This window comes from Saimiri boliviensis, chromosome 2, assembly GCF_048565385.1.
Source record: "Saimiri boliviensis isolate mSaiBol1 chromosome 2, mSaiBol1.pri, whole genome shotgun sequence".
Classification (NCBI taxonomy): Eukaryota; Metazoa; Chordata; class Mammalia; order Primates; family Cebidae; genus Saimiri; species Saimiri boliviensis.
Genome location: NC_133450.1, coordinates 142,636,426 through 142,663,607, shown reverse-complemented (window position 1 = coordinate 142,663,607; position 27,182 = coordinate 142,636,426). Strand labels below are relative to the sequence as shown.

Genomic DNA, 27,182 nt, shown 5'->3' with positions numbered 1-27,182 from the left:
CAGCAGTTCCGCTCCTAGGTACAGACCCAACATAACTGAAAGAATGGACTTGAACAGATACTTGTATGCCCATGTTTATAGCAGCTTTATTCAGAGTAGCCAAAAGGTAGAAACCACACAACTGTTCATCAACAAACGGAGAGAGGAAACGTGGCCATCAATACAACGGAATATGATTCAGTCTTTAAAAGGAGGGAGAATCTAACACACACTGCAACACAGATGAACCCTAAGGATGTGATGCTCAGTGAAATAAGCCAGACACAGAAAGACAGGTGCCATATGATTCTGCTTACCTCCACAGAGTTGTCAAATGCAGAGAGACAGAAAGTAGAATGGTGGCTGTCGGAAGCTGGAAGGCGGAATCGGGGGCTGGTGTTTAAGGGGGACAGCTTCAGTTTGGGATGGTTTAGAGTTCTGGAGAGGGATAGTAACAGTGCTTGGATGGCAGTGTAGATGTGCTTATGCCACCAGACTGTACATGTAACAATGGTAAGGTGGCCGGGCCTGGTGGCTCAAACCTGTCATCCCAGCACTTTGGGAGGCTGAGGGGGGCGGATCACTTGAGGTCAGGAATTCAAGACCAGCCTGGCCCACATGGCAAAACCCCATCTCTACAAAAATTAGCTGGGCATGGTGGCACATGCCTGTAATCCCAGCTACTCGGGAGGCTGAGGCAGGAGAGTGGCTTGAACCCAGGAGGTGGAGGTTGCAGTGAGCTGAGATCGCACCACTGCACTCCAGCCTGGGCGACGGAGTGAGACTGTATCTCGAAAGAAAAAAAAAAATGGGCTGGATGGGCTGGATTTGGTGGCTGTAATCCCAGCTCTTTGGGAGGCTAAGGTGGGCGGATCACAAGGTCAAGAGATTGAGACCATCCTGGCCAACATGGTGAAACCCTGTCTCCGCTAAAAATACAAAAATTAGCTGGGCATGGGGGCGGGCGCCTATAGTACCAGCTACTCAGGAGGCTGAGGCTCGAGAATCACTTGAATCGGGGAGGTGGAAGTTGCAGTGAGCAGAGATCGTACCACTGTACTCCATCGCGAGACTCCATCTTAAAAAAATAAGAAGAAAAAGAATAAAAAATGGTAAGGTGATGAATATATACGTATATTTTAGCACATGAAAAAATAAAGGAAATAGGCGGGTGGGTGGTCTCCATGTCAGATTGTCCAGGTGCAGATCCTGGGTCAGGTGTGGGCCTGGGCAAGCCGTCTAACCTGTCTTTGCCTCCTTCCCACCTCCACACAATGGAGACAGTCACCCTGGGGCTTAATCGAGACCATCTAGGGAGAGGAGTCATGGCTGTCTGGTTAAGTAGAAAGAATAGCAGATCACAGAGGGCCCGGGGGGTTCTTCTGCCGGGGCCTGTGGGCTTTTAGGAGGGCAAAACGTGGGCCTCAAGGACCCATGGACTCCCTAAAATCTATGCTGAGTGTCATGTGTGTGCAGTCTGAGGAGAAACCCTAGTTTTTGTTCCATTCTTGAAGAGGTTCCAGGATCCCAAAACATTTGGAGAGTCCCTGGAAAGGCAGATTTGTGTTCTGCTTTTCTTTCTCTTTCTTTCTTTCCTTTCTTTTTTTTTTTTTTTTTTTTTTTTTGAGATAGAGTCTCACTCTGTCGCCCAGGCTGGAGTGCAGTGGCACAGTCTCTACTCACTGCAACCTCCGCTTCCTGGGTTCAAGCAATTCTTCTGCCTCAACCTCTCGAGTAGCTGGGATTACAGATGCCCGCCACCATGCCCGGCTAATTTTTGAATTTTTAGTAGAGACAGGGTTTTGCCACATTGGCCAGGCTAGTCGGAACTCCTGACCTCAAGTGATCTGCCTGCCTTGGCCTCCCAAAGTGCTGGAATTATAGGCATGAGCCACCACACCTGGTCCTGCTTTTCATTTTATAAAGCCAACTTTTTGGGGACACTCAGGTCTTTGGGGACAGACATTTTGTTAGGTACAGTCTGTACACCTTTAACTGCACCCCCCAGACCCCCTGAACTACTGCTTCCCACCAAAAAGCAGGCAGGCATGATTAAGGACCATGTCAACCTCCGCTGAGAAGTGCCAGTGTTGGGGAAGGGCCACACTGTGCTAAAGAGCTGGGGGCATCTGCTGCCAAGTGTGGGGGTGTTGGCCCCCGGGCCTGGAGGCTCCTCTGGTCTTTGGCTCTGCTCCACTGCTGGGTGGGGTGGAGGGGGCAGGAGGGGCATCTCGGGTATGGCCAGGGTCACAGGAGGCGCGGGGAGTCCTGTGGGCCCTTGGGAGAGTCACCCATAGCACTGCCTTCCCAGCAGCACTGGCCAGAATCAGTGTTCCTTCTTCTCTTGGCTGAGAAGGCATTTCCTCTGCGAGTTTTCTCACCATCATATTAATTCACTCAACAGATGTTTTTTTCTCAGACCTTGCAGGGACGATCAACACATGTTTCTAATGGACACTGCCTTGGTTTCTTGGAGCTGCCATAAAAAAGTACCACAAACCAGGTAGCGGTCGGGAGTCTGAAATCAGGGTGCAGCCAGGCTCGCTCTGGAACCTGTCCCATGCCCTCTGCCCTCCGCTCGCTCCTGGAGGGCCCGGCAGCCTCTGGCGGCGGATCTGAGCTTGCAGCTGCCTTGTCTCGAGGCTGTCTGTTCCCTGCACATCTGTCTTACATGCCGTCTCCCCCTGTCTCTTCCTACAGGGACAGCAGTCACACCAGATAAGGGCCCACCCTCCTCCATCATCACATCCACAAAGACTCCATTTCCATGTAAGGTCGCATTCACAGGCACCTGGGGTCCGGATGTCAACGTATCTTTTTGGGAGACACGATTCAGCCCACAGCAGGCACCTACGATGTGCTGGACACAGCAGGGTGCCAGGGTCCAAGAGTATGGAAGGGGTGATGTTCCCGTAGTGGAAAAGCAGGAGTCAACAAACCCAGTACCCACGAGTGCCCACAGGCGCATGGTGGGAAAGAAACCCAGGGCAAGGCCAGGCACGGTGGCTCACGCCTGTAACCCCAATACTTTGGGAGGCTGAGGATGGCAGATCTCTTGAGCTCAGGAGTTCAAGACCAGCCTGGGCCACATGGTGAAACCCCTTCACTGCAAAAAATACAAAAATTAGCCAGGCATGGTGGTGTGCGCCTGTGATCCCAGCTACTTGGGAGGCTGTGGTAGGAGGATTGCTTGAGCCCAGGAGGTCAAGTAGGTGGTGAGTTATGACTGTGCTACTGCTCTCCAACCTGGGCAACAGAGCGAGATCCTATCTGAAAACCCAGGGCAATATGGGAGTGGAGCTGAGAACCAACCTGAGATCTGGACCGAGGGGTCAGGGCAGGCCCTCCTGGGAGCAGGCTCTGAAGAAGAGAACTGAAGGGAGGGTGGGGCACAGCATTTGTGGCAGGGAGATAGCAGGCGGGACAGGCATGGTGCCATCTAAGGACTTAGTGTGATGCGCCTGTGGTGGGTGAGGCTCCAGAGCGGAGCAGGAAGGGCCGGATCACGCCAGCCCTGTAGCCGAGGGAGGAAGTTGGTTTGGGCTGAAGTTTGGTGGGAGGCTTTGCCGGGCTAGAGGCAGGGGAGAGGTGTGATCTCATTTCTGGTGTTTGGAAATGTGAGTTGGGGGTGGTGGTGCCGGAGGCCAGCAGGACCGGGCAAGTCCTACCAAGACTGACAGCAGCCTGGCTGGGTTCTGGCGGGGACAGCGGCTGTGGCGTGGCCTCCTGGAGGTGGCCTTTGGTGGCAGTGTTGCAGAGTGGCTGGGGGAGGAGGGGGCGGGAGGCACTGGGGGACTCCCAGGAGTCTGGCTTTGAGACAGTGGGTGGCTGGAGATTTTGCATCATCAGATGAGGACAGAGGTGAGGGAATTCTCTGGAGGGGAATTTTTAAAAATTTCTTATTTTTATATTTTCATACAGCAAAAATGGACCTTTTAGGGGTACAGTTCTAGGAACTTTAACACGTGGATAGATTCATGCAACTGCCACCACAGCTGGGTCCGCAACAGCCCATCCCCCCAGAAGCTCCCTGCGCCACCCTCTGAAGCCACCCCCAGCCCACTCCCGAGACCCCTGAAAGCCCCCAGTCTGCTCCCCATCTTTTCTGAAAATGTCCTGTAAGTGGAGTCTTGCAACAGGCGGCTTCTCCAAAGGGTCTCCTCATCCTCGCCGAGCCTCTGTGGCTCCTGGCCTGGCTGAGGCTCGTCACTCCAGAGTGGGACCGCGCCGCGTGCGGCACACCACGGTTTGTTTACCCGTTCTCCGTGGAAGGACGTGTTGGCGGCTCCCAGTCTGGGGCGATTATGAATAGAGCTGCTATAAACATTCGTGGAAAGGTTTTTGGGTGAACATAAGTTTTCACTTCTCGTGGGTAAACACCCAGGTGTGGACGGCTGGGTGGTATGGCGAGCGTGCTTAACTCTGAGAAACCGCCAGGCCGTCTTCCAGCGGGTGGTGCACTGGAGGAAGCCTGACTGCTATTTTGGACCTGTTGGTTGTGAGCATTTTGGAGGCATCCGGAGCATTTGGGCCTCCGAGTGTGAAGCGCAGGCGAGACTGGGCTCGGGGAGTCCTGGGCTGGCGGTGAGGATGACGCCCGGCGTGGGGGCGTGCGAGACTTCCGAGAGGGGAGCCGGGGATCCGGGCGGGCTGCAGTCCTGGGAGCAGAGACGGGGGGGATCTGGCAGGGCGGTGCCTCCGGGACAGCGGGCACCTGTGTCCGTGTTGCAGAGGGTCCAACTGGAGGAGGCCAGTGAGGTCGCATGGACCTGGGAAGACCGAGGTCACAGCAGACGCGCCCAGAGCACACAGAGCCTGGGAGTCCGGGATGAAGGCGGTCGTAGGGTGGTTTCAGAGGTGAATGCCAACACTTTAAAAAGAGTGAATAAGGGCTGAGAAAGAGGGGGTGTAGGCAAGCTTTTGAAAACATTTGGCTCGGAAGGGGAGCAGGGAAGGGAGATGGGGTGCGAGCTGCTGGGGGAATGGGGAGGGGAGAGGGCTCTTCCTGAAAGGCGGGAGGCGCGGCAGCGTTGGCGTTGGGATTGGGATGGGAAGAATCCATCAGGACTGAAGATAGCTGTTGGGGTGGGGGGCGGGAGGGACGCTGGGGACACGCACCGAGGAAGTGATCGGGGTGGGCGGAGAGCTGAGAGGACAGAGGGCCCACCAGGATGCGTAAGGAGGAAAGGCTGACTGATTTCATATTTAGGTCAGAAACCCTGCTTCCAGCACCTTCTAGAGACTGTGTGTCCATCCCCACAAGCCAAGGTGGCCCACCCTGGTGGCTCACGGAAGTTCCTTTGTCCTGAGTGGAGTGGCATGTCACGGTGCCAGCCAGCAGAGAACATGGTGCCCACTTGAGATTCCAGCTCTTTCCATTTGCTGTTTTCTGGCCTGGGGCAAGTCTCTTCCATTTCTCCAGGTCTCAGTTTCCCCACCTGTAAAATGGGAACCCGCTGTTGTAAAGATTGTCTGAGACTTGCAGGCTCAAGTCCCAGCACTGAGGAGGTGCCGGAGGAAGGGGAGCTGTTGTTCTTTTGAAGGAGTCAGTATTTTGTCACCTGAACACACAGCCCATGTTCCTCCGTCTGGCCTGGGGGCCAAGTGTAATCCCTCGGCCTCATCTCCAGCTCTGTCCTCTGTCCCTTAATCAGTCAACAGTCCTGCAGGAATGAGAAGGCCAGTCCACGGTAGGTGTAGCCAAAGGGACTTTGGAGGACAGGGCTGCCACCAACAGCAGAAGGGGGATGAGCCCCGCCCCCTTCTGCCTGGGCCACTCCCACTGGATCTGTGGCCACAAGACCCGGCAGGCTCCTTCCCCAGGACCTCTGTGGCTTGCTGGGCCTCACCAGCTGTGACTGGGCAGGACAGGCGGGACTGGAGAGGGGAAGTTAGGTAGCGAGAGGGTGGCCACGTCCGGGGTCGTCCTCAGGCCTTGTTCTCGCCTTCTGCCCGTGGGTTGGGCTGCCTCCCTCCACCTCCCTGCAGAGGGAGCCTGGGGCGGGTCACTAGAGAGGATCCCTGGCCCTTCATCCCATCCGAAGCCTGTTTTAGACTCACAGATGCTCTCTTAGATGTACCCGCCAAGTCACACACACACGCAGGCATTCACTTATCTGTAACGCGCCCCTGACTCACACATAAACACACACCTGCCCCACCCACCCACGTGAATCCACTTCCAGAAACACCCAGTCATAGACACATCACACTCCACACAGCTGCCTTGCACCCCTGCCCACAGACGCGGACCCACGGGGTGAGCGGAGGCCTCCGCGGGAGCCCAGGGTTCCCCAGCGGCCTTGGCTGGACTGCCCTGGGCTCAGGACTTCTCTGCTTCTCCCCAGGTTGAGGCATCTTTCCACTCTGGGGGGAAATGCCCCTCTGGGCTCCTAACCCTCCCTCCATCCCACTCTCAACCTGAACTGGGTCCCAAGGTGGACCCCCCATCAGCAGCCCTGCCCGCTAGAAGAGAGGCATAGGCTGGATTTGGTTTGCAGACATGACTGGCCTCCCTCCCTCCCTGCAGTCTTGCCCTTTCTGTAGTTTTTTGTCCCTAAACACAGACTCAGTCACTTCTCTGCACAGTACCTCTAGGGGTTTCCTACTGACCTTAGACTCGAGTCCATGCTCTGTGACCACAGACTTTCCCTCCACATCCTTATGCAGCCTGGGCTCTGAGACTCCCAAGATCAGCCATCCCGAAGACTGGGTCCCTGAGGCTGCCGCAGACCCGCACAGCCAGCCCCTCAGTCCCCTTCTCCAGCCTTGGCGGCTCGTGGCAATCTCACAGCCTTGCCATAGCTACCATAGCTATGCACGTACACGTCTGACACCCGCCCCCATATGCTCTGAGCTCCAAGGGAGCAGGGATGGGGTCTGGCTTGTTCTCACCATAGCACCAGCACCCAGAACCAGGTAGCCGTGCTATAAATGTGTGGAATTCATTCATTCATTCATTCATTCATTCAGTGGTCAATCAGTCAGTCATTTATTCATTCATGAACAAATGAACTTACATGAACAATTAAGTCATACTATCTGGAACTCTTTCCAGAGAAGAAAGAGACTGGAATACAGGCACTAGGAGGCAGCGAGGCAGGGCCAGCTGGGCTTGCTAACACCCACCCCTGCCGCCTCCCACCCTTCCACCATCACACCCTGCTCCTTCTCCCGTTTTCACTGTGTGAGAAATGGGCCTCTCTGGGCTACCACCTGGGCCTGGTTCTTTCCCCCGGGGGGTGTTGGGCCGCTTAAGTCAGCCAGGCTGCTCAGGCTGGGGGCGCCTCCCCAGACCCTGGCCATACCTGCCATGTTACCCCTAAGCCGCACACCCAAGCCCACCAGCACCCGCTCTGTCGTGTATGCAAGGAAGCTGCCTCTGACTTTGTAATGGGTAATAGGATTTATCAATAGACTGGGGAGGTGAGGTATGTTAAAGCACTTAATGGAAAAGGCCTTCGCACAGAAGCCCAAATTCGATTTAGCCAATGAACTCAATTGCCGGCCTGATGGTGTTCCAGGAGGCCCAGCGGCCAGCACTTGGCCACGCTACCCCGGAAAAGCCAGGCTGCACCAGGGGACCAGCTTGGGCCACCCAGACCTCCCCTCTGTCCCTACGGCTCTGCTGTTGGTCCCCCCCGCCACCTCTGTTGGGGTCTCAGGTTTGAATGGCAGTCCTTTGACCCGATGATCTCAAGTTCTCCAGCATCCAGCAGCCTCCTTCCCTCTCGTGCCTGAGTCTCCCCATTGCATGAATTGGCTGGAAGTCCAGTTTGCCGCCTCGTTTCTTTCACCAGGATCCTCAAATCCGTGTGTTCTCTGGTCGCTCGTCTCCTCCTCATCAAGCTGGCCTCTGTTGGCTACCCTCCTGACCATTTCTTGCTCTTCCACCTGCTGACCATCTTCCGAGCCAGGGACACATCTCTCCATCCTGCCAGAGAAGACCAAGACCCTCAGGCCACAGTGGTTCAAGACACCTTGCCTCCGGCCTGGGCATAGCAGATGGGAATCACCATGTTGAAAAGGAGGACTTGAGGCTCAGTCCTGTAACCCCGGCACTTTGAGAGGGCAGATCACCTGAGGTCAGGAGTTTGAGACCAGACTGGCCAACATGGTGAAACCCCTGTCTCAACTAAAAATACAAAAAAAAAAAAAAATTAACTGGGTGTGGGGGTGCATGCCTGTAATCCCAGATACGCAGGAGGCTGAGGCAGGAGAATCCCTTGAACCTGGGAGGCGGAGGTTGCAGTGAGCTGAGATTGTGCCATTGCCCTCCAGCCTGGGCAACAACAGAGCAAGACTCAGTCTCAAAAAAAAAAGAAAGACTTGAGAGGATTTCCATTAGCCATCACCAACCATCACGGCCACCCACTGGCTGGGGAGGGGAAGCCCCTCCGGCCATGTGAACCCCAGCCCCCTCCCAGGGGCATATCCTTCCTCACTGCAGCCAGGCCCCCAACCCCAGCTGTTTGAGTCCTTCGGGAAGGGAGCGCCTTTGGAGCCTCGCCTCCTCCTTCACGCTGCAGAACATGCCAGTCTCCCAGGCGAGCATCTCCAGGCCAGCGGAAGAGCTGGGATTTACTTTAGGTTATTTTGTCCGTAACCCGGAGGCTCATGAAAATGTTTTTCCCAAAACAAAAGAACACTCTTCACCCAAAGATAAATGCTCTACCTGGCAAGGGAAATGGGAAAACACTGTTGGCTGCTTTAAAATAGTAGTCTAGCCCTCAAGGTACCAGAGCTTTGCGAGGCTGGTCTCCGTACACTGGACATGGAATAATGTGGGGACGGGGGTAACATACAAGGAAGGGACCAGGCAATGTGGTGAATGACCAGGATCCCTCACGCTTCTGCAAGGAGGTGCTTTGGCAGAGTTGGGGACTAGCTCTCCCCACCCAGCACCTGCCCTCCACAGTTCAGAGCCATCACCATGAACGCTCCAAAATCCCCGTGGGGCTTCGACTCTTGGGGGAGCCAGCCCTGGGGCCTCCTCCTCCCTGCCCAGCTCCGGCACCATCCCTGGCTGCTCACCCAAACTTACCGCTTCCTCCATCGTCCCCCTCAAGGAGTGGATGACATCACTCTTTCCGGCAGCCAGGAGTTGACCTACATTCCACCCGCCCTCCTGTCTGGGAGACTCTCCAAACCCCCCAATCTTCTCTCCCTGGGAGGAGGGAAGGGCCCCGCTCACGATTTTTGTGGAGCGACTGGTGCCAGGCCCGGGTCCAGATGGTGCCCCCGCAGCAGCTCCCGGGCACTGCCTGCCCCTCCCTGCAGGGCAGGGCACGCTCCCACCTGGCAGGGGCCAGGGCCCCTGTCGCCCTTCGTGTGGCTGTCAGGTCCCCAGCTGGGCCTGCCACGTTGCCAGAACTTGAGTTGTCTGGGTTGGGCATTCCCCTGGAGGTGAAGCCTGGCACTGCCTCCTAACAGCTGTGGTCTCCGGGGGCTCCCTAGGGACTCATCAATTCAAGAAAAAGGGAAACTGAGCTGAGAAAGGTGGCTGTGGCTCTGTCCTTGCTGGCAGCAGGCGTGTGAGTGCGCCCCGTATCAGGCCGAGAGAGAAGTCGGGGCCTGAACAGAGGGGCCAGAGAGCCACACGGGTGAGCAGGGTGGCAGGGGGACCTGCCAGGGGAAATACAAGATGCCCACTTAATTCTGAATTTCAGATAAACAAGGGAATCATTGCTTTTTAGGATAAGAATATCCCAACTATTTCATGGAACATACTTGTACTAACAAAATTATTAGTTATTTATCTAAAATTCAAATATATATGTGTATATACATATGTGTGCGTATATATGTGTGTATACATAGATGTGTGTGTATATATGTGTGTATACATAGATGTGTGTGTATATATGTATGTATATATGTGTGTATACATAGATGTGTGTATATATATGTATGTGTATATATGTGTGTATACATAGATGTGTGTGTATATATGTGTGTATACATAGATGTGTGTGTATATATGTGTGTATAAATAGATGTATGTGTATATATGTATGTATATATGTGTGTATACATAGATGTGTGTGTATATATGTATGTGTATATATGTGTGTATACATAGATGTGTGTATATATATGTATGTATATATGTGTGTATACATAGATGTGTGTATATATGTATGTGTATATATGTGTGTATACATAGATGTGTGTATATATGTATGTGTATATATGTATGTATACATAGATGTGTGTGTATATATGTATGTGTATATATGTGTGTATACATAGATGTTTGTGTATATATGTATGTGTATATATGTGTGTATACATAGATGTTTGTGTATATATGTATGTATATATGTGTGTATACATATATGTGTGTGTGTATGTACATATGTGTGTGTGTGTATATACATATTTAGAGACAGGGTCTCGCTTTGTCACCCAGGCTGAAGTGCAGTGCAGTGGCACGATCACAGCTCACTGCAGCCTCAACCTCTTGGACTCAGGCAGTCCTCCTCTTTCAGCCTCCTAAGTAGCTAAGACGACAGATGCTCACCGCCACGCCCTGATAAATTTAGGTTTTTTACTTTTTGTAGAGATGGAGGTCTCACTATGTTGCCCAGGCTCGTCTCAAACTTTTGTCCTCAGGTGATCCTCCTGCCTGGGCCTCCCAGAGTGCTAGGATTACCAGCATGAGCCACTGCACCGGGCCTAAAATTCAAATGTAACTCGGTGTCCTGTATTTTTATTTTGGAAATCTGGCAACTGTCGTGGCACGGGACTCAGCAGAGAAGTGACTCCAAGAGCCCAATGGAGGCCGGGTGCAGTGGCTCATACCTGTAATCCCAGCACTTTGGGAGGTCGAGGTGGGCAGATCATCTGAGGTCCGGAGTTCAAGACTGGCCTGGCCAATATAGTGAAACCCAAGCTATACTAAAATACTGAAATTAGCTGGGCGTGGTGGTTCGCGCCTGTAAACCCAGCTACTCAGGAGGCTGAGGCAGGAGAATCACTTGAACCCAGGAGGTGGAGGTTGAAGTGGGCTGAGATCACACTACTGCACTGCAGTCTAGATGCCAAATCAAGATTCTGTCTCAAAATAAATAAATACACAAATAAAGGATAAATATCTGGCAATATATTACTGAATCCTCCAAGAGGCCAGTGGGTGTGTTCCCCCTTGTGGGGAGCCCCAGGGGCTTGGAGAATGGGTTGAACATCTTTGTTTTGGGGGGATGCAGCCTGCTGAAGGAGGCTCTGGGGCAGGTGTTAGACAAAACAGCATGAATGAGGGGTTCTTCCCTGGGGTCAGGCACCTTGAGGCAGTCAGGTGAGGCCCATCTTTGCACCTAGGAGTCCCTGTACTCTGTCCCTCCCTCTGTCACTTGGCTGTTAACAATAGCAACACTTGTTTAACAGTAACAATAATAATAGCTGATGTTTACGGACGGCACACTCTGTGCCAGACCCAGCACTGAGCACTCGAGGGTACCAGCTCAGCTCGCCCATCCCTGACCCCCGACAGCCCTGCCACATGGGAACAGCCACTTCCCAGGGTTACAGGACACTGGCTGATTCCCCAAGACTGGTCACCTGCCTTTGCCCAGAGGTTCAGAGGTTTGAACCTGACTGTCTGGCCACCGTGAACCTGATGCTGCAGCCCAGCGGTGGCACTAAACGGCCTTTAACCCAGCAAATACTGCGTGCCGGATGCTGTACAGAGAGCTCCCATGCCTTATCTCTACCTCCCTTGCTGCTTTCTGCAGACATGAGTGCCTACTCTGTGCCAGGCAGTGCATTAGACATTTAGCAAAAATTAAACCCAGAGAAGTGACTTGCTCAAAGTCACCTAGCAAATCAGTAGCAAAACCTAGGTATGAATCTGGCTGCTGACTTAGTTTCTCTCTCTCTCTCTCTCTCTCTCTCTCTCTCTGTGTGTGTGTGTGTGTGTGTCCTATGGAGCTTTCCTGCTGCTGTCTGAAGAACTAAAGCCATGGGATTCTGCAGTGGGGCAGGGATGGAGAGGGAACAGCCCTGGTGGCCTGGGAAGGTCTGCTGGCCTCATGAGCTGGCCAGCTTGCCCTGTCTCTATGTTCGTTATTAAATCATGCTTTCTGATGGATGAGCTGAAAAGTGCTGTGTCGGGGGGTCAGGTGGCCCAGGCGATGGTTTTCTGGTGAGATGGATGCTTCCTGAAGGTCAAATTCAGAGAGCGATCCCTTGGGAAAATTGGTCCCACAGAAGAAGGGGAAATATCCAGGCTGGAGTGCAGCCAGGAGCCCAGGCTGCCCACCCCGGTCTAGATGCAGGCAGAGGCTGGTGCCGGGAGGGCACGTGGCAAAGGGGCTTCTTTCTTCTTCGGTGGCTGCATTTCCTTGGCCATGGCTGGGCCACAGAATTGGTAAGCAGGGCCACAGGTGGCAGGCATGGGGGCATCTGGCTTAGTGGCCCCTTTCCTGGCCTTCATTGTCCCCATGGAATGAGAGAGACACAAGGGGCAGGTGGCTGTGAGATCCAGCTCTAGCGCCATGTGGCCCCACTGCCAAGCCTGCTTCTTCCACCCAGAGCCCTGGCCCTCGACCCATCTGAGCCTCGTTCTTACCTGTAAAGTGGGAAGAACAGTGCTTTCGGGGTTTTCATGAGGATCTGGTTAATAATGCATGGTGTCCGTCCACGTATGAGCGCTCAGCAAATTATTTCTATGTGCTTGCTTATTTATTTCATCTACTTCAAATCCCGAGGGCCTTCCGAACAGGGCAGAGAAATCACTGAAGGCTGGTAGCCTGAGTGTTTCCCACTATTCAGGTGAGAAAGCCGAGACTCGGGTTGGTCAAGAATCTGTGCAGGCAGCACAGCTATGTGCACCATGAGCCAGGCAGAAGCCCTGCCCGCCAGCACCATAGCCGGTTCCTGGGCTTCTGCCCCATGGGCCACCCCGGACCACAGACACTAACTGTGGCTCAGAATCGAGCTGCCTGGATTCAAGTCCTGCCTCTGCCCCTTACCAGTTGTGGGACCTCAGGTAGCTCACTTCACCAACCCAGGCCTCAGTCTTCCCATCTGCGCAATGGACATAATAATGACACGTCATTCGTAAGATTGTTATGAAGGGCCAATGTGCTAATTCGGGAGGCGCTCTCAGAACCGTTCCTTATGCAAAGTGAGCGCTCAGGCATCAGCTCTCTACCCAGGACCCTTTCTTTGAGGCACAGCGTGATAGGTGTATGCAGATGGTAAAACAAATCTCTGACGATTTTTGGAGAGATGCTGCAAGAAAAACCTGTAAGCTGTAGGCATGCAGGTCAGCCCTTCGCTGCTTCCCCACACCCCATTCATTCATTCATTCACTCACAGCTTTACCAAGATGTAATTCACACGTTGTACAAATCCACCCATTTAAAGTGTACGATCCCATCACTTTTAGATTATTCACAGAGTTGTACAGCCTCACCACAGTAGATTCTAGAACATTTTCATCACCCTAAAAAAAACACCCACTATGATAGGGCATGGTGGCATATGCCTGTGATCTCAGCTACTTGGGAGGCTGAGGCAGGAAAATCACTTGAACCTGGGAGGCAGAGGTTGCAGTGAGCTGTGATCATGACACTGCACTCAGCCTGGGTGACGGAGCAAGACTCTGTCTCAAAAGAAAAAAAAAAAAGACAACATCTACCTATCCTAGATAGTTTGTGTAAATGAAACTATACAATATTGCCTGGCACGGTGCTTCATGCCTGTAATTCCAGCATTTTGGGAGGCCCAAGCCGGAGGATCACTTGAGGTCAAGAGTTCAAGACCAGCCTGGCCAACATGGCAAAACCCCGTCTCTACTAAAAATACAAAAATTAGCCAGACACGGTGGTGGGCACCCGTAATCCCAGCTACTCAGGAGGCTGAGGCAGGAGAATTGCTTAAACCCAGGAGGTAGAGGTTGCAGTGAGCCAAGATCACACCACGGCACTTCAGCCTGGGTGACTGAGTGAGACTCTGTCTCAAAAAGAAAAAAAAAAGAAATTATGCAATATGTAGCCTTTCATGACTGGCTGCTTTCACTTGGCATAATGTTTTCAAGGTCCATCCATGTCATAGTGTGTGTCAGTGTTTCATTTCTTTTTATGGCTGTGTAGTATTCCATTGCTTGTTTACACCACATTTTGTTTTTCTGTTGATGGACATTGGGTTGTTCCCACTTTTTAACAATTATTAGCAATGCTGCTATGAATATTCATATACACGTTTCGTGTAGACACAAGTTTTCATTTCTCTTGGTTGTATGTCTAGGTAGAATTACTGGGTAGCTCTAAGTTCACCTTTTGCAGAAGGTCCAGACCACTTTCCAAAGCAGCGGCACAATTTTTGTTTTTTGTGGGTTTTTTGTTGTTGTTGTTTTGGGTATTGTTTTTTTGTTGTTGTTGTTTTTGTTTTTTTTGAGATGGAGTCTCGCTCTGTCACCCAGGCTGGAGTGCAGTGGCATGATCTCGGGTCATTGCAATCTCCGCTTCCCCGGATCAAGTGATTCTCCTGCCTCAGCCTCCCAAGTAGTTAAGATTACAGATGCACACCACCACTCCCAGCTAATTTCTGTATTTTTAGTAGAGACGGGGTTCACCATGTCGGTCAGGCTGCTCTTGAACTCCTGACCTTGTGATCCACCTGCCTTGGCCTCCCAAAGTGCTGGGACGCTCACCAGCAACTACACAATTTTATATTCCCATCAGCAACATCCGAGAGTTCTAATTTCTCTGCATCCTCACTAGCACATGATGACCCGTCTTTTTGACTCTCCCCACCGTGGTGAGTGTGAATCGGCATCTCATTATGCTCTGGTTTGCACAGCCCTGACGGCTGTAGGCTCAGGGTACGATGTTGAGCATTTTTTCATGTGCTTGTTGGTCATTTGTGTGTCGTCTTTGGATAAATGTCTGTGCCGATCCTTTCCTCATTTTAAAAACTGGATTACTTGTCGTTTTATTATGGAGTTTTAAGTGTTCATTAGATATTCTAGAGATAAGTTCCTTTTCAGCTATGTCATGACTTGCAAATTTTTCTCCCATTCTGTGGGTTGTCTTTTCACTTTCCTGACAGTGTCCTCTGAAGTACAAAAATATTTAGTTTTGATGAAGTCTAATTTACCTATTTTTTTTTTCTGTTGCTTTTGCTTTTGGCATCCTGTCTAAGGAAACCATTGCTTAATTCAAGGTCATGAAGATTTGCCCCTGTGTTTCCTTCTTTTTTTTTTTTTTTTTTTTTGAGACAGAGTCTCCCTCTGTGCTCAAGCCGCAGTGCAAACTCAGTTCACTGCAACCTCTGCCTCCTGGGTTCAAGTGATTCTCCTGCCTCAAGACTTCCCAAGTAGCTAGGATTACAGGTGCCCACCACCGCATCTCCCTAATTTTTGTATTTTTAGTAGAGATGGGTTTTCACTGTGTTGACCAACTCCACCTCCTGACCTCAGGTGATCTGTCCGCCTCAGCCTCCCAAAGTGCTGAGATTACAGTTGTGAGCCATCGTACCCAGCTCCCTCCGTTTCCATCTGAGAGTTTTCTAGTTTGCAGGTCTTTGATTCATTTTGAGTTAATTTTTGTATGTGGTATGAAGTAAGGGTTTAACTTCATTCTTTTTCTGTGGGTGTCCCATATTATTTATTTATTTGTTTACCTAATCATTTCTTTAAATTAATATACTTTTAAAAATGTGACCTTAGGCCATATTTTTGAGATCCCAGGTCTTATGAGTTTGACATTTTAAAAAAACATACTATGTGTTCAAAAATAAAGACTAGCCTGTAAAGCCATTTTACAGTCTATGTGCCCATCTTCCCCGATCATCTGGTATACCCCACTTTGGGAGCCAACACTGAGCATGATGAGTTTTCTCGGGAGGGAGAGTGTAGCCGGGGCTGATTGGAGTCAGGGTTTGTGAAAGGTCTCCCCGAAGAAATGGCATTGGGCCTAGAATCCGAAACCACCTCTAAGTGTCAGCTCTAGGAGAAGGGGAGGAGCCTGTAGTACATTCCAGGCAGAGGGAACAGCATCTGCAAAGGCCCAGAGGAAAACAAAATCAGAACATCTGCTGGACAGAGACATCGAGAGAGGGGCACCGAGAGGCAGAGAGGTCAGGAGGTCATCCACAAAACACCACGTCCACACACACAGACACAGAGCCAGTACCACCACAGTGACCCGCAAAAAGCAGGGGGCCAGGAAGGCCCCGCATTGACCAGGCGCCATGTCTGTGCCGGCCTTGCCTGCCTTGCCCGATTCTGTGCCAGCTCCTCCCTGCAGCCCTGCCAGGCAGGGCAGTTCTCTCCTTTAGAAGAGGAGGCACTGTGCTCGTTCTGGGGCTCAGCCAGGGAGTTGAAGAGGCTGGGACATCTTCTCCTGTTCCCAAACAAGACAGGACTGATGGGAGGGGCTGGCCAGGACGGGGCCTGGGCAGAGCCAGCTGGGGAGGGATGTCTGGATTTGGGGCAGGAGAAACCAGCTGCGTGACCTTGGGTGACCTCCCTACCTGCACTACCTGGCCTGTCCAGCTCTGACATCTGATGGCTACCTGTTCTCACTGTCACGATGGCTGATTGGATTCAGCTGGTCTTCCATGTATCTTTACTAAGCCAAGGTCAATGTGATCACCCAAAGTTGATGGCAGTCTTTTCTTTATGTAGCTGATATCTAAAAATATCCCAGCCCAGTGGTACAGAGCACATCCCTGGTTTCATACAGCTGAGATGTTCCTCTCCAGCCAGCTCAGGGGAGTTGTTAAATAGGAATTCAGAAGAAGGAAGTTAAAACCTCCCCAGGTCAGATTTTGCAGACAAACTCTTGTTAGATACAGTCAGAGAGGTTTCCTCCCTGCAGGCCTTGTCAGAGCCTTTAATCTGCTGAGATGTACTATGACACCTCAGTGGAGTGAGGTAGGATCAAGGAATAGATATCAGGGGATTTGGAGAGCCATCATATGCTTGGCCAAAAAGGTTTAAGCACGGAAACTTTCTTTGCCAAGGACTATCTCCGGATCTGGCATCTCCAGAAAGAAGAGTCACCTGTACCAATAGTTGCCTGCCATGTCCCTCTGTGCCTTTCCCAGAACTAAGCACATAGCAGACCTGCAGCACAGGTATGGCAATGGAGGGACAGGAACACCAGGGAAAGAGTGAACAGGCTTTTTAATGCTCTGTTTATTTCAGCTTGGTGTTGCAGTAAAAATTCAACAGGGTTAGTGTTCAGACTCTCAGGGGAAGATGGAGTTAAAATAACACAGACTTCAGTGGTGTCTGGCACTGCTGGCCAGGGACCTTGCTCTGCCCTGGAATTCTGTTCCAGAGAATTTCAGAGATGTCCTTTGTCCTAGGAACTGAGCATCACGGCACGGTGGACAGCATGTAACCTATATCGGTGGGTTCCCAAACATCCCCTCTCCCGCCCCCAGCCCAGGGCCTGCAGGATTCTCTCTTTCTCCTGGGAGGAAAGGCATGCGCTCAGGACCTGCTGCCTTCTCCACCCAGGCCTTCAAATGAGATTTCTAAATCCCAGCACTTTGGGAGGCTGAGGTGGGCAGATTACTTGAGCCCAGGGGTTTTAGACCAGCCTGGGCAACACAGGGAGACCCCCATCTCCACAAAAAATAAAAATAAAATTAGCCAGGCATGGTGGCATGCAACTGTGGTCCCAGCTACTTGGGAAGCTGAAGAGGGAGAATTGCTTGAGCCCAAGGGGCCGAAGTTGCAGTGAGCCAAGATTATGCCACAGTACTCCAGCCTGGATGACAGAGTGAGACTGTCTCAAAAAAACACAAAGATTCCGTCGCCTGGATGTGCCACAATTTCCCTAACCATTCTGCAGGATAATTCAAGGACAGAGAGAAGATCCGAAGAAAGAAGGCAGCCCTGGTGACCAAAGCTGGCAGATGGGGGTCAGCTGGGAGCCCCAGCTTGGTGGATACTGGGGCCACCGTTTCCCCACCCAGATCCTTGCTCAGGAAGGCAGCCCCAAGGGAACCTTCATTCCCAGTCAGATGGGGACAGAAGCGAGGCAGAGCCGAGGCAGGAGGGCTCAGAGGAAGCTCCTGGCAGGACTGATACGTGAGGGAGGCTGAACAAGAGGAGGAAACCCCGCAGCCTGTGGCATCCGGGAGGATTTGGGGAGTGTGAGATGAGAAGAGAAGAAGTCTCACCCAGCCCAGCAGAAGGGAAGCATGAAGAGAGAAGAGATGTCAGTTACACCTCCTGGAAACCATCTCTGAAAGGACGGGAGCCAGGAAGGGGGCAACCCCACACACCCCGGGCCAGATGGGTGGGCCCCGGTGCCCAGCCCTGGTCCAGGCCTCGGTCTGCGGGGTCTCACTGCTCTCCCTGCCCAGGCTTTTGTCTCCCAGACAAGCCATTCTCCATGAAGCAGTTACAGTGATATAAAATACGGACCAGGCCGGGTGCAGTGGCTCACGCCTGTAATCTCAGCATTGTGGGAGGCTGAAGCAGGAGGATCAGGAGGTCAGGAGTTGGAGATCAGCCTGGCCAGCATAGTGAAACCCCATCCCTACTAAAAATATAAAATCAGCCGGGCGTGGAGGCCGTCGTCTGTAGTCCCAGCTACTCGGAAGGCTGGGGCAGGAGAATCGTTTGAACCCGGGAGGCAAAGGTTGCGGTGAGCTGAGATCACGCCACTGCACTGCAGTGCAAGACTCTGTCTGAAAAAAAAAAAAAAAGCAACTGTTCTTCCTGGAAAGCCTGGACTCCCGAGATACCTTCTTCTTTGCACAACGCTTGGGCTTTTTTAAGAGTTGAAGTGAACACTTGAAGCTGTCTGTGATTCTTATTTTTATAATTAATAGATCTTATTTTTAGAGCAGTTTTAGCTTTACAGAAAACTGAGCAGATAGTACAGAAAGTTCTCATTTCCCTGCACAGTGTCCCCTGTCATGGGGTATGTGTGTTACAGTTTTGAGTATCATTCACTAGAGCCTGCGGTTTACATTAGGACTTACTCTGTGGCAGACACGTCAGTGGGTTTTGCCATATGCGTAATGCCAGGTATCTATCATCGTGGCATCTTAAAGAATGGTCTCAGCGCCCCAAAAACCCCTTGTGTGCCGCCTGTTTATCCTCCCTCCCTGTCCCTTCCAGTCACTGATTGTGTTCATTGTCTCCCTGCTAGACCCCAAGCACCATCGGGGCAGGGAGCCATCTGCTTCGTTGATGTTACACTCACTGTTCCCAGCTCAGAGCCTGCCACGTAACAGGTGCCTGATAAATATTTTTATTTGCATATTTTAATAAAAATAGGATTCTGCTAAACCCATTGTTCTGCAATTTGCTTTTTCCAAATATTGACAATATATCTTGGAAATCTTCCCGTATCAGGATATAGAACACACTCTCTCTCTTCCGCTTTTTATCATGGAGAATTTCCGACACAAAGAAAGAATCTGCTATGATGCACCTCTGTATTCCCCCCACCTGACTGTAGTTATCAACTAGTGGACCTTCTCGTTTCATCTGTACCTCTGCCGATCAGATAATTTTATCTGTAAATATTTCTATGTGTATTTCTCTTTCTCTCTCTCTCTCTCTCTCTCTCTCTCTCTCTCTCTCTCTCTCTCTCTCTCAGATGGAGTCTTGCTCTGTTTCCCAAGCTGGAGTGTAGTGGTGCAATGGCTCACTGCAACCTCCACCTACCAGGTTCAAGGAATTCTTCTGCCTCAGCCTCTCAGTAGCTGGGATTACTGAATGCATCACCACACCTGGCTAATTTTGTATTTTTAGTAGAGATGGGATTTTGCCCTGTTGGCCAGGCTAGTCTCGAACTCCTGACCTCAGGTGATCCACCTGCCTTGGTCTCCTAAAATGCTGGGATTATAGCCGTGAGCCACCACACCTGCCCCCCACCCTTTTTTTTTAAACAGTCTTGCTCTGTTCCCCGGCTACAGTGTAGTGGTACAAACATGGCTCGCTGCAGCCTCGAACTCCTGGGCTCAAGGGATCCCCTCGCCCTAGCCTCTTGAGCAGCTAGGACTGCAGGCATGCGCCACCACACTGGCTATTTTGTAAATTTTTTGTAGAAACAGGATCTCACTATGTTACCCTGGCTGACCTCAAATTCCTGGGCTCAATCAGTCCTCCTGCCTCAGCCTCCTAAAGTGCTGGGATTACAGATGTGCATCACCACGCCTGGCCTGTGTGATCTTCTAAAAGATAGGGACTTTAAAAAACATAGCCACACTATCATTATCATACCTAGTAAACATTAATTTAATGTCATCTAATATAGGCAATGTCCAAATTTCCAGTTATCTCATAAATAAACGTTGCATTTGTTTGCGTGTTTGATTTTACAGGTTGTTTGAACCAAGGGCCAGAGGAGCTTCGCTTCTGCCATTAATTGGTATGTTTTTGAAGCTGCTCTTGCTCTAGGTCCATCCTTTTTCCCTATCAATTTTTTCTCCCATGCAACTCCTTATCGGTTGAAAAAACTGGGCCATTACTGCCAGAGTATCCTCCAGTCCGGATCTTGCAGACGTCGCCCCCTGGTGTCAGTCAGTGTGATGCTCTGTCCTCCGTCTTTCCTGGGTGCTCACATCTGGATCTAGAGACTTGATCTGATTCAGGTTCCGTTGCTTTGGTGAGACAGCTCCGCGTGGGGGTGTGTTCTTCTAGAAACGCTCACTCTCTGCTGGCGTCTCTTGGGAAGTTTGGGGCTGGTGCGACTCCGTGCCTGGAGCCATTCGTTCATCAGGGACTGCTAATTCTCTCCTGAAATGCTTCTATAAAAAGAAACTTCCCCTCATCAACTGTCAGTTACCCTGAGGTACAGTTTATATAGGACAGGCAGGATAAATGCTTGATTCTTTCCCTTTATTTACCAGTTTTCAGAATAATGAGTCGCCTCTAAATATTTGAATGAATGGATGAATAATACATGTGTGGATGAACTGACAGGGTGCGGGAGTTCGGGGGTTCTGTCACCCTCAAGGGAGTGGCCGTGGGCCACAAGCCGACAGCAGAGGTCCAGCCCAAAGCCAGGTGCCTGTCTACACAATGAGATGCAGCCCATGGCCAGGTCCCCGTCTACACCAGGGGCTGGCAGCAGCCCCTGCCACCCATCAACCCACCTCAGTCAAGAGCTAGGGTGATCAAGCCAGGAATGTGGCTCATGCCTGTAATCCCAGCACTCCCAGCACTCAGGAGGCCGAGGCGGGCAGATCACGAGGTCGGGAGTTCGAGACCAGCCTGGCCAACATGGAGAAACCCCATCTCTACAAAAGAATTAGCTACAAAAGAATTAGCTATGCGTGGTGGTGAACACTGGTAATCCCAGCTACTCGGGAGGCTGAGGCAGGAGAATCACTTGAACGGGGGAGGGGGAAGGAGGGGTAGAGGTTGCAATGAGCCGAGATCAGGCCATTGCACTCCAGCCCGGATGACAGTGTGAGACTGCATCTCAAAAAAAAAGTTGGGTGAGGGGTGCGGTCTGAGGGTGATCTGAAGCTGCGTTACTAAGAATCTAACGTCTAGGACAAGGGAGTATCATCCCTCTCCCCAGCTGAGATGTGGGGAATCACTGAAACCAGCATCAGAGTGGAGAGGAGAGCCACACAGTGCGTGTAGGGGCAGCCTTCGGAACACATGGCGTTGATCTCTCCGCAGCAGGGGGAATCAAGGAGTTTCTGGCCTGAAGCTTGGGCTGGTGGCCTCCAGGGTTTCTTCCTGGGCAGCCCAACACCTCCTGGGAGGCACTCCTTTCCCCAAAGTCCAGGCCAGGCTGCCCATGAGCGCTCTGACATCTCTGCCATCTCGGTGTCTCCCCAGGTGCAAGTGCAATCTGCACGCCAATCTGTGCTCTGTCCGGGAGGGCAGCCTGCAGTGCGAGTGCGAGCACAACACCACCGGCCCTGACTGCGGCAAGTGCAAGAAGAACTTCCGCACCCGGTCCTGGCGGGCCGGCTCCTACCTGCCGCTGCCCCACGGCTCTCCCAATGCCTGTACGTGCCACGACCCGGGCCACGCACCCACATGGCTGCAGTCTCCCCCACCCATCCAGGAGCTGTGGATCAGACACACACACACACACACACACTGGCACACAGGCACATACGAGGGCACATGCATGCAAATGTGCACACAGGAAGATACGAGCTGCATGCACGGGCATGGATACACATATAAACGCACAAACGTGCATGCACAGAAACACACAGGCATGCATGCCCACACACACACACACACACACACACACACACACACACCCCTTGTTCTGCAGCTCCCACGCACCAGGTTTGTTAACAAGTCCATCTAGCACACCTGCATCCTGCAGAACGCTAAGCTGCCCTTCCAGCCCTGGTCCGCAGGGAAACCCCAGATGAGCTGCTCAGCAGCATTTCTGCAACGCTTCCCCTTCTTGGCCCCTGAAGGCTGACCGGGGACACCCTTGGGATGGCAGGAAGTGATGGGGTGGGGACCCCACTTCAGGTGAGGGGATCAGCAGCAGCATCCCTGATCATGAGCATCTCTGGGGTGTTTGGAGTGAGCCACAAAAGCCAAGTGTCGCGTGTTCAGCACTCCCCACCGTCCTCAGAGCAGCCCTGGGAGCTGGGCTCCTATTAGCCCATTTTACAGCTGTGTCCTCAACTTCTGGCGGCGGCTTGACCTCTGGCGGTGGCTCCCAGGGTTTCTCGGCCGGTTTTCCAGCCATGCTGCCTTTGTCAGACAGGAACCCTGCGTACAGTGTCCTTGTCCTTCTCGCTCCAGTGGGGCCAAAAGTCTAAAATAAGAGGCGTGTGTGGGCAGCTCCACGGGGCCCCGCACGCGCTCTCTGCCACCGTCGTCCTGTCCTCGCTCAGCCGTGCCAGGGGAGCCATCCCCGGGGCCTGCCACTCACTCCTGCATCATAGACCTCCTCTGAGGACTCCCACTCCGGGGGTCCCAGCATAATCCACGCTGTCTCCATGAAATCAGAATGCCAGGGAGCCCCTGGGCTGCAAGTGGAGCAGGGCACAGATGCCCTGGGGGGTGCTCTCCCTGACCCCCACCGTGGCCATTTTTCAGATGTCGGTGGTTCTCAAGTGTGTGGTTGGTGCCCAAGGCCCTCCCAGGCACTTTCTGCTTCATCTTACTTTGCCCTCACATAGCCCCACAGGGCGGTGTCATTACGGCCCATTCTCCAGATGAGCAGACCGAGGCCCAGTGACTCTCAGGGCCTTCCCGGGTCTCACAGTGAGTTCCGTGCAAACACCAGGGCTTAGAGCAGCTACTGGATCTGATGCCCACACCAGGCCGGGGCAGTGGGCTCCTGCACCCCATCTGGGCATCCTCCCTGGATGGGTGAAAGATTTACGTGACTTTAGGCTGATCAAAGCTGAAAGCCACGTGCAGAGGCCATGACAGGCCCGTCATGCATGTGCTGCAGCAGGCAGCCAGACAGGCCTTTGAAGGGGTGACTTGGCAGGCACCAAACAGCACTCTCGGGTCTTCAAAGGCACAAAGAGCACCCCAGGGGCTGGCAGCCCACTCCAGCCGCTGCCTCCTCCCAGCTTCCTGTCCCCAGTTCTTTGTCCAGAGCCTTTCCCGAGGCCTCTCTTCAGTAGCTGTCGCTCTCTCCCTGACTCACAGATTCGCCTCTCCTTTGTCTTTCCTGAGGGCCTCTCTCCCTTCCCTCCTCCCGGCCTCTGTTCTCTCCATCATCACGCCCTCCTTATTATTGTTTTTTTTTAGAGACAGGTGTCTCACGCTGTCGCCCAGGCTGCAGTGCAGTGGCGCAGTCACGGCTCACCACAGCCTCAACCTCCCGGACTTAAGCGATCCTCCCACTTGAGCCTCCCAACTAGCTGGGACCACAGGCACACGCCACCAAGCCCAGTTAATTTATGTGGTTTTGTAGGGACAAGGTTTTGCCATGTTGCCCAGGCTGGTCTCGAACTCCTGAGCTCTAGTGACCCTCCTGCCTTGGCCTCCCAAAGTGCTGGGATTACAGGCATGAGCCACCGCGTCTGGCCATGTCTGGCTTTTATCTTCTACTTGTCCCCTGCACCTGTCCCCTGTCCTGCAAGGCCTCCCGTCTGCCCATCGATGGGCCTGAGGCTCTTACCTGCTGGGCACACCTAGGAGGACCCACTGTCCCCACCCTCACCCCCAGTCACCACCTCTGGTCTAGCCAACAATGGACAGACAGGCCTGTAGGGGCTGGGCAGCTGCGGCTTCCTTATTTAGGGGAGACTCCCAGAGCTGGCCCCACCTCCTGCTTCCCTGGGAGTCCCCCAAGCCCCAGGAAGGAGGGGTTTCTTCTGGCGTTTGCAGGGGCAGTAGTGAGGCTGGAGGCGCTGCTGTCCTCAGCGCCCGAGCCTCCTGCCTTCCCTGGGGCTCCAGCAGGAAACAGCCCAAGGAGACAGAGGCTGATTTTGCCCTCACCTGCCCCTGTCGTGACCCCTCCTCAGTAAGTGGCATGGACCCCCACGGGGCCAAGCTGCAAGTCTGGGGGTCACCTTGACTGGTGACTCCCCCTACATTCTTCCAACTTCCTTCCATCCCCCCATCTCTCCCAAAGCCCCCCTCAGCCCCGCAGTAGCCCTCACCTGTCTGCCCTCATGGCCGGCTCCTTGCCCTCCAGGGCCCAACTTAGAGGCCCCAGGATCTCCCTGTGCTCCACCCATGTCCCACCCGTCCCCACGGGGCCTCACTTGGCCACCACCCAGTCTGAGCCCTTGCTCACTGTGGCCGCATTCTGACGTGTCCTGAAGGTCTAGCAGATGTCTACGCAGACCTGGAGGTGGGGGAAGGAGTGGGTGAGGATGGGCTCCTCCTCTCAGGCCTCCTGGGCTGTCCTGCTGGCCGTGGCCTTGGCTTGCCCGGGAGAAACCCACGTGCCACACATCCCACTGCCGATCCCACAGCGCCCTTTCTCGGGGACTCCGTGGGGAAAGCTGTGGCACCAACTCCCTTTTGCAACTGTGATGAATCTCACCCTGGGATTTCACCCTGGTCACACCAGGATCATCGGCCTCCTGCATCCCCTGGACACACGGAGACCCACCAGATTTGACTCAGGCCGCGCCCACTCCCAGCTGTATTTCTCCCCAGCCGTGTGTCCTCGCTGTGGAATCAGGAAGGAAACTCCCCCACCGGTTTTTTGTGAGGATGGTGCGGTTCATGCAGGGGATGTTGATGCCGTGCCCGGCACGTGGGACGCATTTGACCCCTGCCGGCGGCTCCCAGGGTTTCTCGGCTGCTTTTCCAGCCACGGTGCCTTTGTTGGACCAGAACCCTGCATACAGCGTCCTTGTCCTGCACTCCCCAGTGGGTCCAAAAGTCTAAAATAAGAGGAGTGTGTGTGCAGCTCCCTGTGGAGGGTTTGGCACCCGTCAGCATGTCCCCAAGGATAAGTCATGGCTCTGAGGCTCAGTGTCTCCATCTGCAGAATGGGCCAACAGTGGCTCCTCTCTCCCAGGGCTGCAGTGAGGATGAAACGGGATAATCCGCCCCTGTCCCGCACCCTGCACGTCACCACCACTGCTAGCAGCCGTGTAGTGGGGCAGGTGTTCTTGAGAGAGGGGGACCCCCAAGTGTTTCTCCTGCCCTGCCGGCCCCTCCCCCACAGGCAGCCGGCTCACACCCCTCTCTCTCCCGCAGGTTCCGCTGCAGGTTCCTTTGGCAGTAAGTACACGCCTTCGGAGGGCGGCCGGGGCCCCACTGTACCAGCCTCTGCATGTCCTGGAAAAAGCAGGAGAGAAAAAAAGGGGCTTCGGTGTCCCCTCTGGGACTTGGACCTATGCACTCTCTCCTCTAATTATGCCCCATCTGCTTCTCCACCTCTCACCCCTCCACATCACGTCATGTGTCATGTGTCGTTTGTCCGTGGCCTGCGGCCCCATATCCCAGGCTCTCCCAGGAGCTCCGTCAGTGCTGCTTTGGAAAACAGGACAGGACCTTTGGCAGGTCCCTTGACCCCTGGGTGGACTCCCCATTCCTCCTGCCACCTGGGCCTCTTCTCCCACTCAGATCTGGGAGAGGAGTCTCTCCTGCCAGGCAAGAGGCGGGTGACCTTCCCTGACCAGGGCAGACTTTGCCGCCCAGCCTGACCGTGGAGGCAGCCTACCCCTGGCAGCCTCTCCAGCCAGCTTGGCCCGGGGCTCTGCTTGTCCAGGTCAGCTCAAGTCTCAGGAGAGTCGGTCCAGGGAGGGGTACCTGCAGGAGGTTGGGGTCCTGAGAGTTCTCCAGGAGGGCAAGGGTGACATGGTGCCCACAGGCTATCCGTGAACGCCATCGAGGCTATCCCCAAACGCTCACAGGGTGCCAGGCACAGCCCCCCATTTCAGCCTTGCAAGCCCCTCCCTCTGGGAGGTGGCCATCTGCTCTGAGAGGCAGCAGGAAAGGGCTGGTCAATGTCAAGAGCCAGCCAGTAGCAGATCCCAAATCTCAGCAATGCCTCTGGGACATGCCGTCACCCTCCACCAGGGCTCTCTGGGGCCCCATATCCTATCCAAGTTGTCCTTTCCGGACCCAGAGAGCCTCTGGCTGGGAAGCCAGTGCCAAGAGGGCGACAGAAAGATGCTGGACCCTGTGGGAATGCTGGTCTGCACGGCCGTGGTAAGTTGCTTCTCTGTGGTGTCCCCACCCCGGCAACCCCCCATCCTCTCTTCCTTTTCCCATCTCTCACCAGGCATCAGCAGGCCCCAGAAAGACCCCAACCCCAAAGGCCCTGTGGCCACCGCAGCCACCACGGCAGTGACAAGGGCCCCCACCACTTCTGTCCCCTCTACGTCCACTGTCTGGGCCCCCACAGCTCCCAGCACCCCACAGCCCACAGGTGGGTGCCAGGGTCCAGTGACCCCTGCCGTCCCTCCTCTCCCGCTTCTAACCTGAGTCACTGCTTCTTGCGGGGTGGGAGGGTCGGCAGCCCTCAGGGGAGAGCAGGGGCTTGGCTCTTAGAGACACTAGAGCCCTAGAGCTGGGAGGCCACAGGCCAAAGGGGCTTCTAGGTAGCTTGGGTCAGCCTGTTCCTGAGCCCAGCCAGGGGACTCAAGGGTCAGTCGAGCTTCCAAAATTGTCTTCCTCCTGCCCCTCCAAGCCATTGCTTGGAAGGGGTCCCAGACCAGTGTGGCCAGACGGCTGGGGGAACTGGGAGGAAAGGTGCTGGGGGCAGTGAGGCCATCCTGACATGCAGCCGAAGACCGGCCTTGTCTTCCAACAAGGCTTCTTCCTCCGTGGTCCTGGAGCCCCGCCCACACCTGGCGCCCAGGGCTTCTCT

At 53.5% G+C, this 27,182-nt stretch overlaps 1 protein-coding gene across 7 annotated transcripts in view; it reads left to right on the top strand.

Annotated features, from left to right (window-relative positions):
• The window catches only part of NTNG2 (netrin G2), an 81,989-nt gene that overhangs the window by 42,093 nt on the left and 12,714 nt on the right, over positions 1-27,182 (top strand). For 6 of the 7 annotated variants that reach the window (XM_039461519.2, XM_039461517.2, XM_074394583.1 and 3 more), the window contains 2 exons: positions 21,752-21,924; positions 25,565-25,588. In XM_039461519.2, the coding sequence (XP_039317453.1) occupies positions 21,752-21,924; positions 25,565-25,588 (197 nt within the window). Of the gene's footprint in view, positions 1-21,751; positions 21,925-25,564; positions 26,421-27,182 lie in introns of those variants that run through there. The other variant, XM_039461520.2, reaches the window with a different exon arrangement.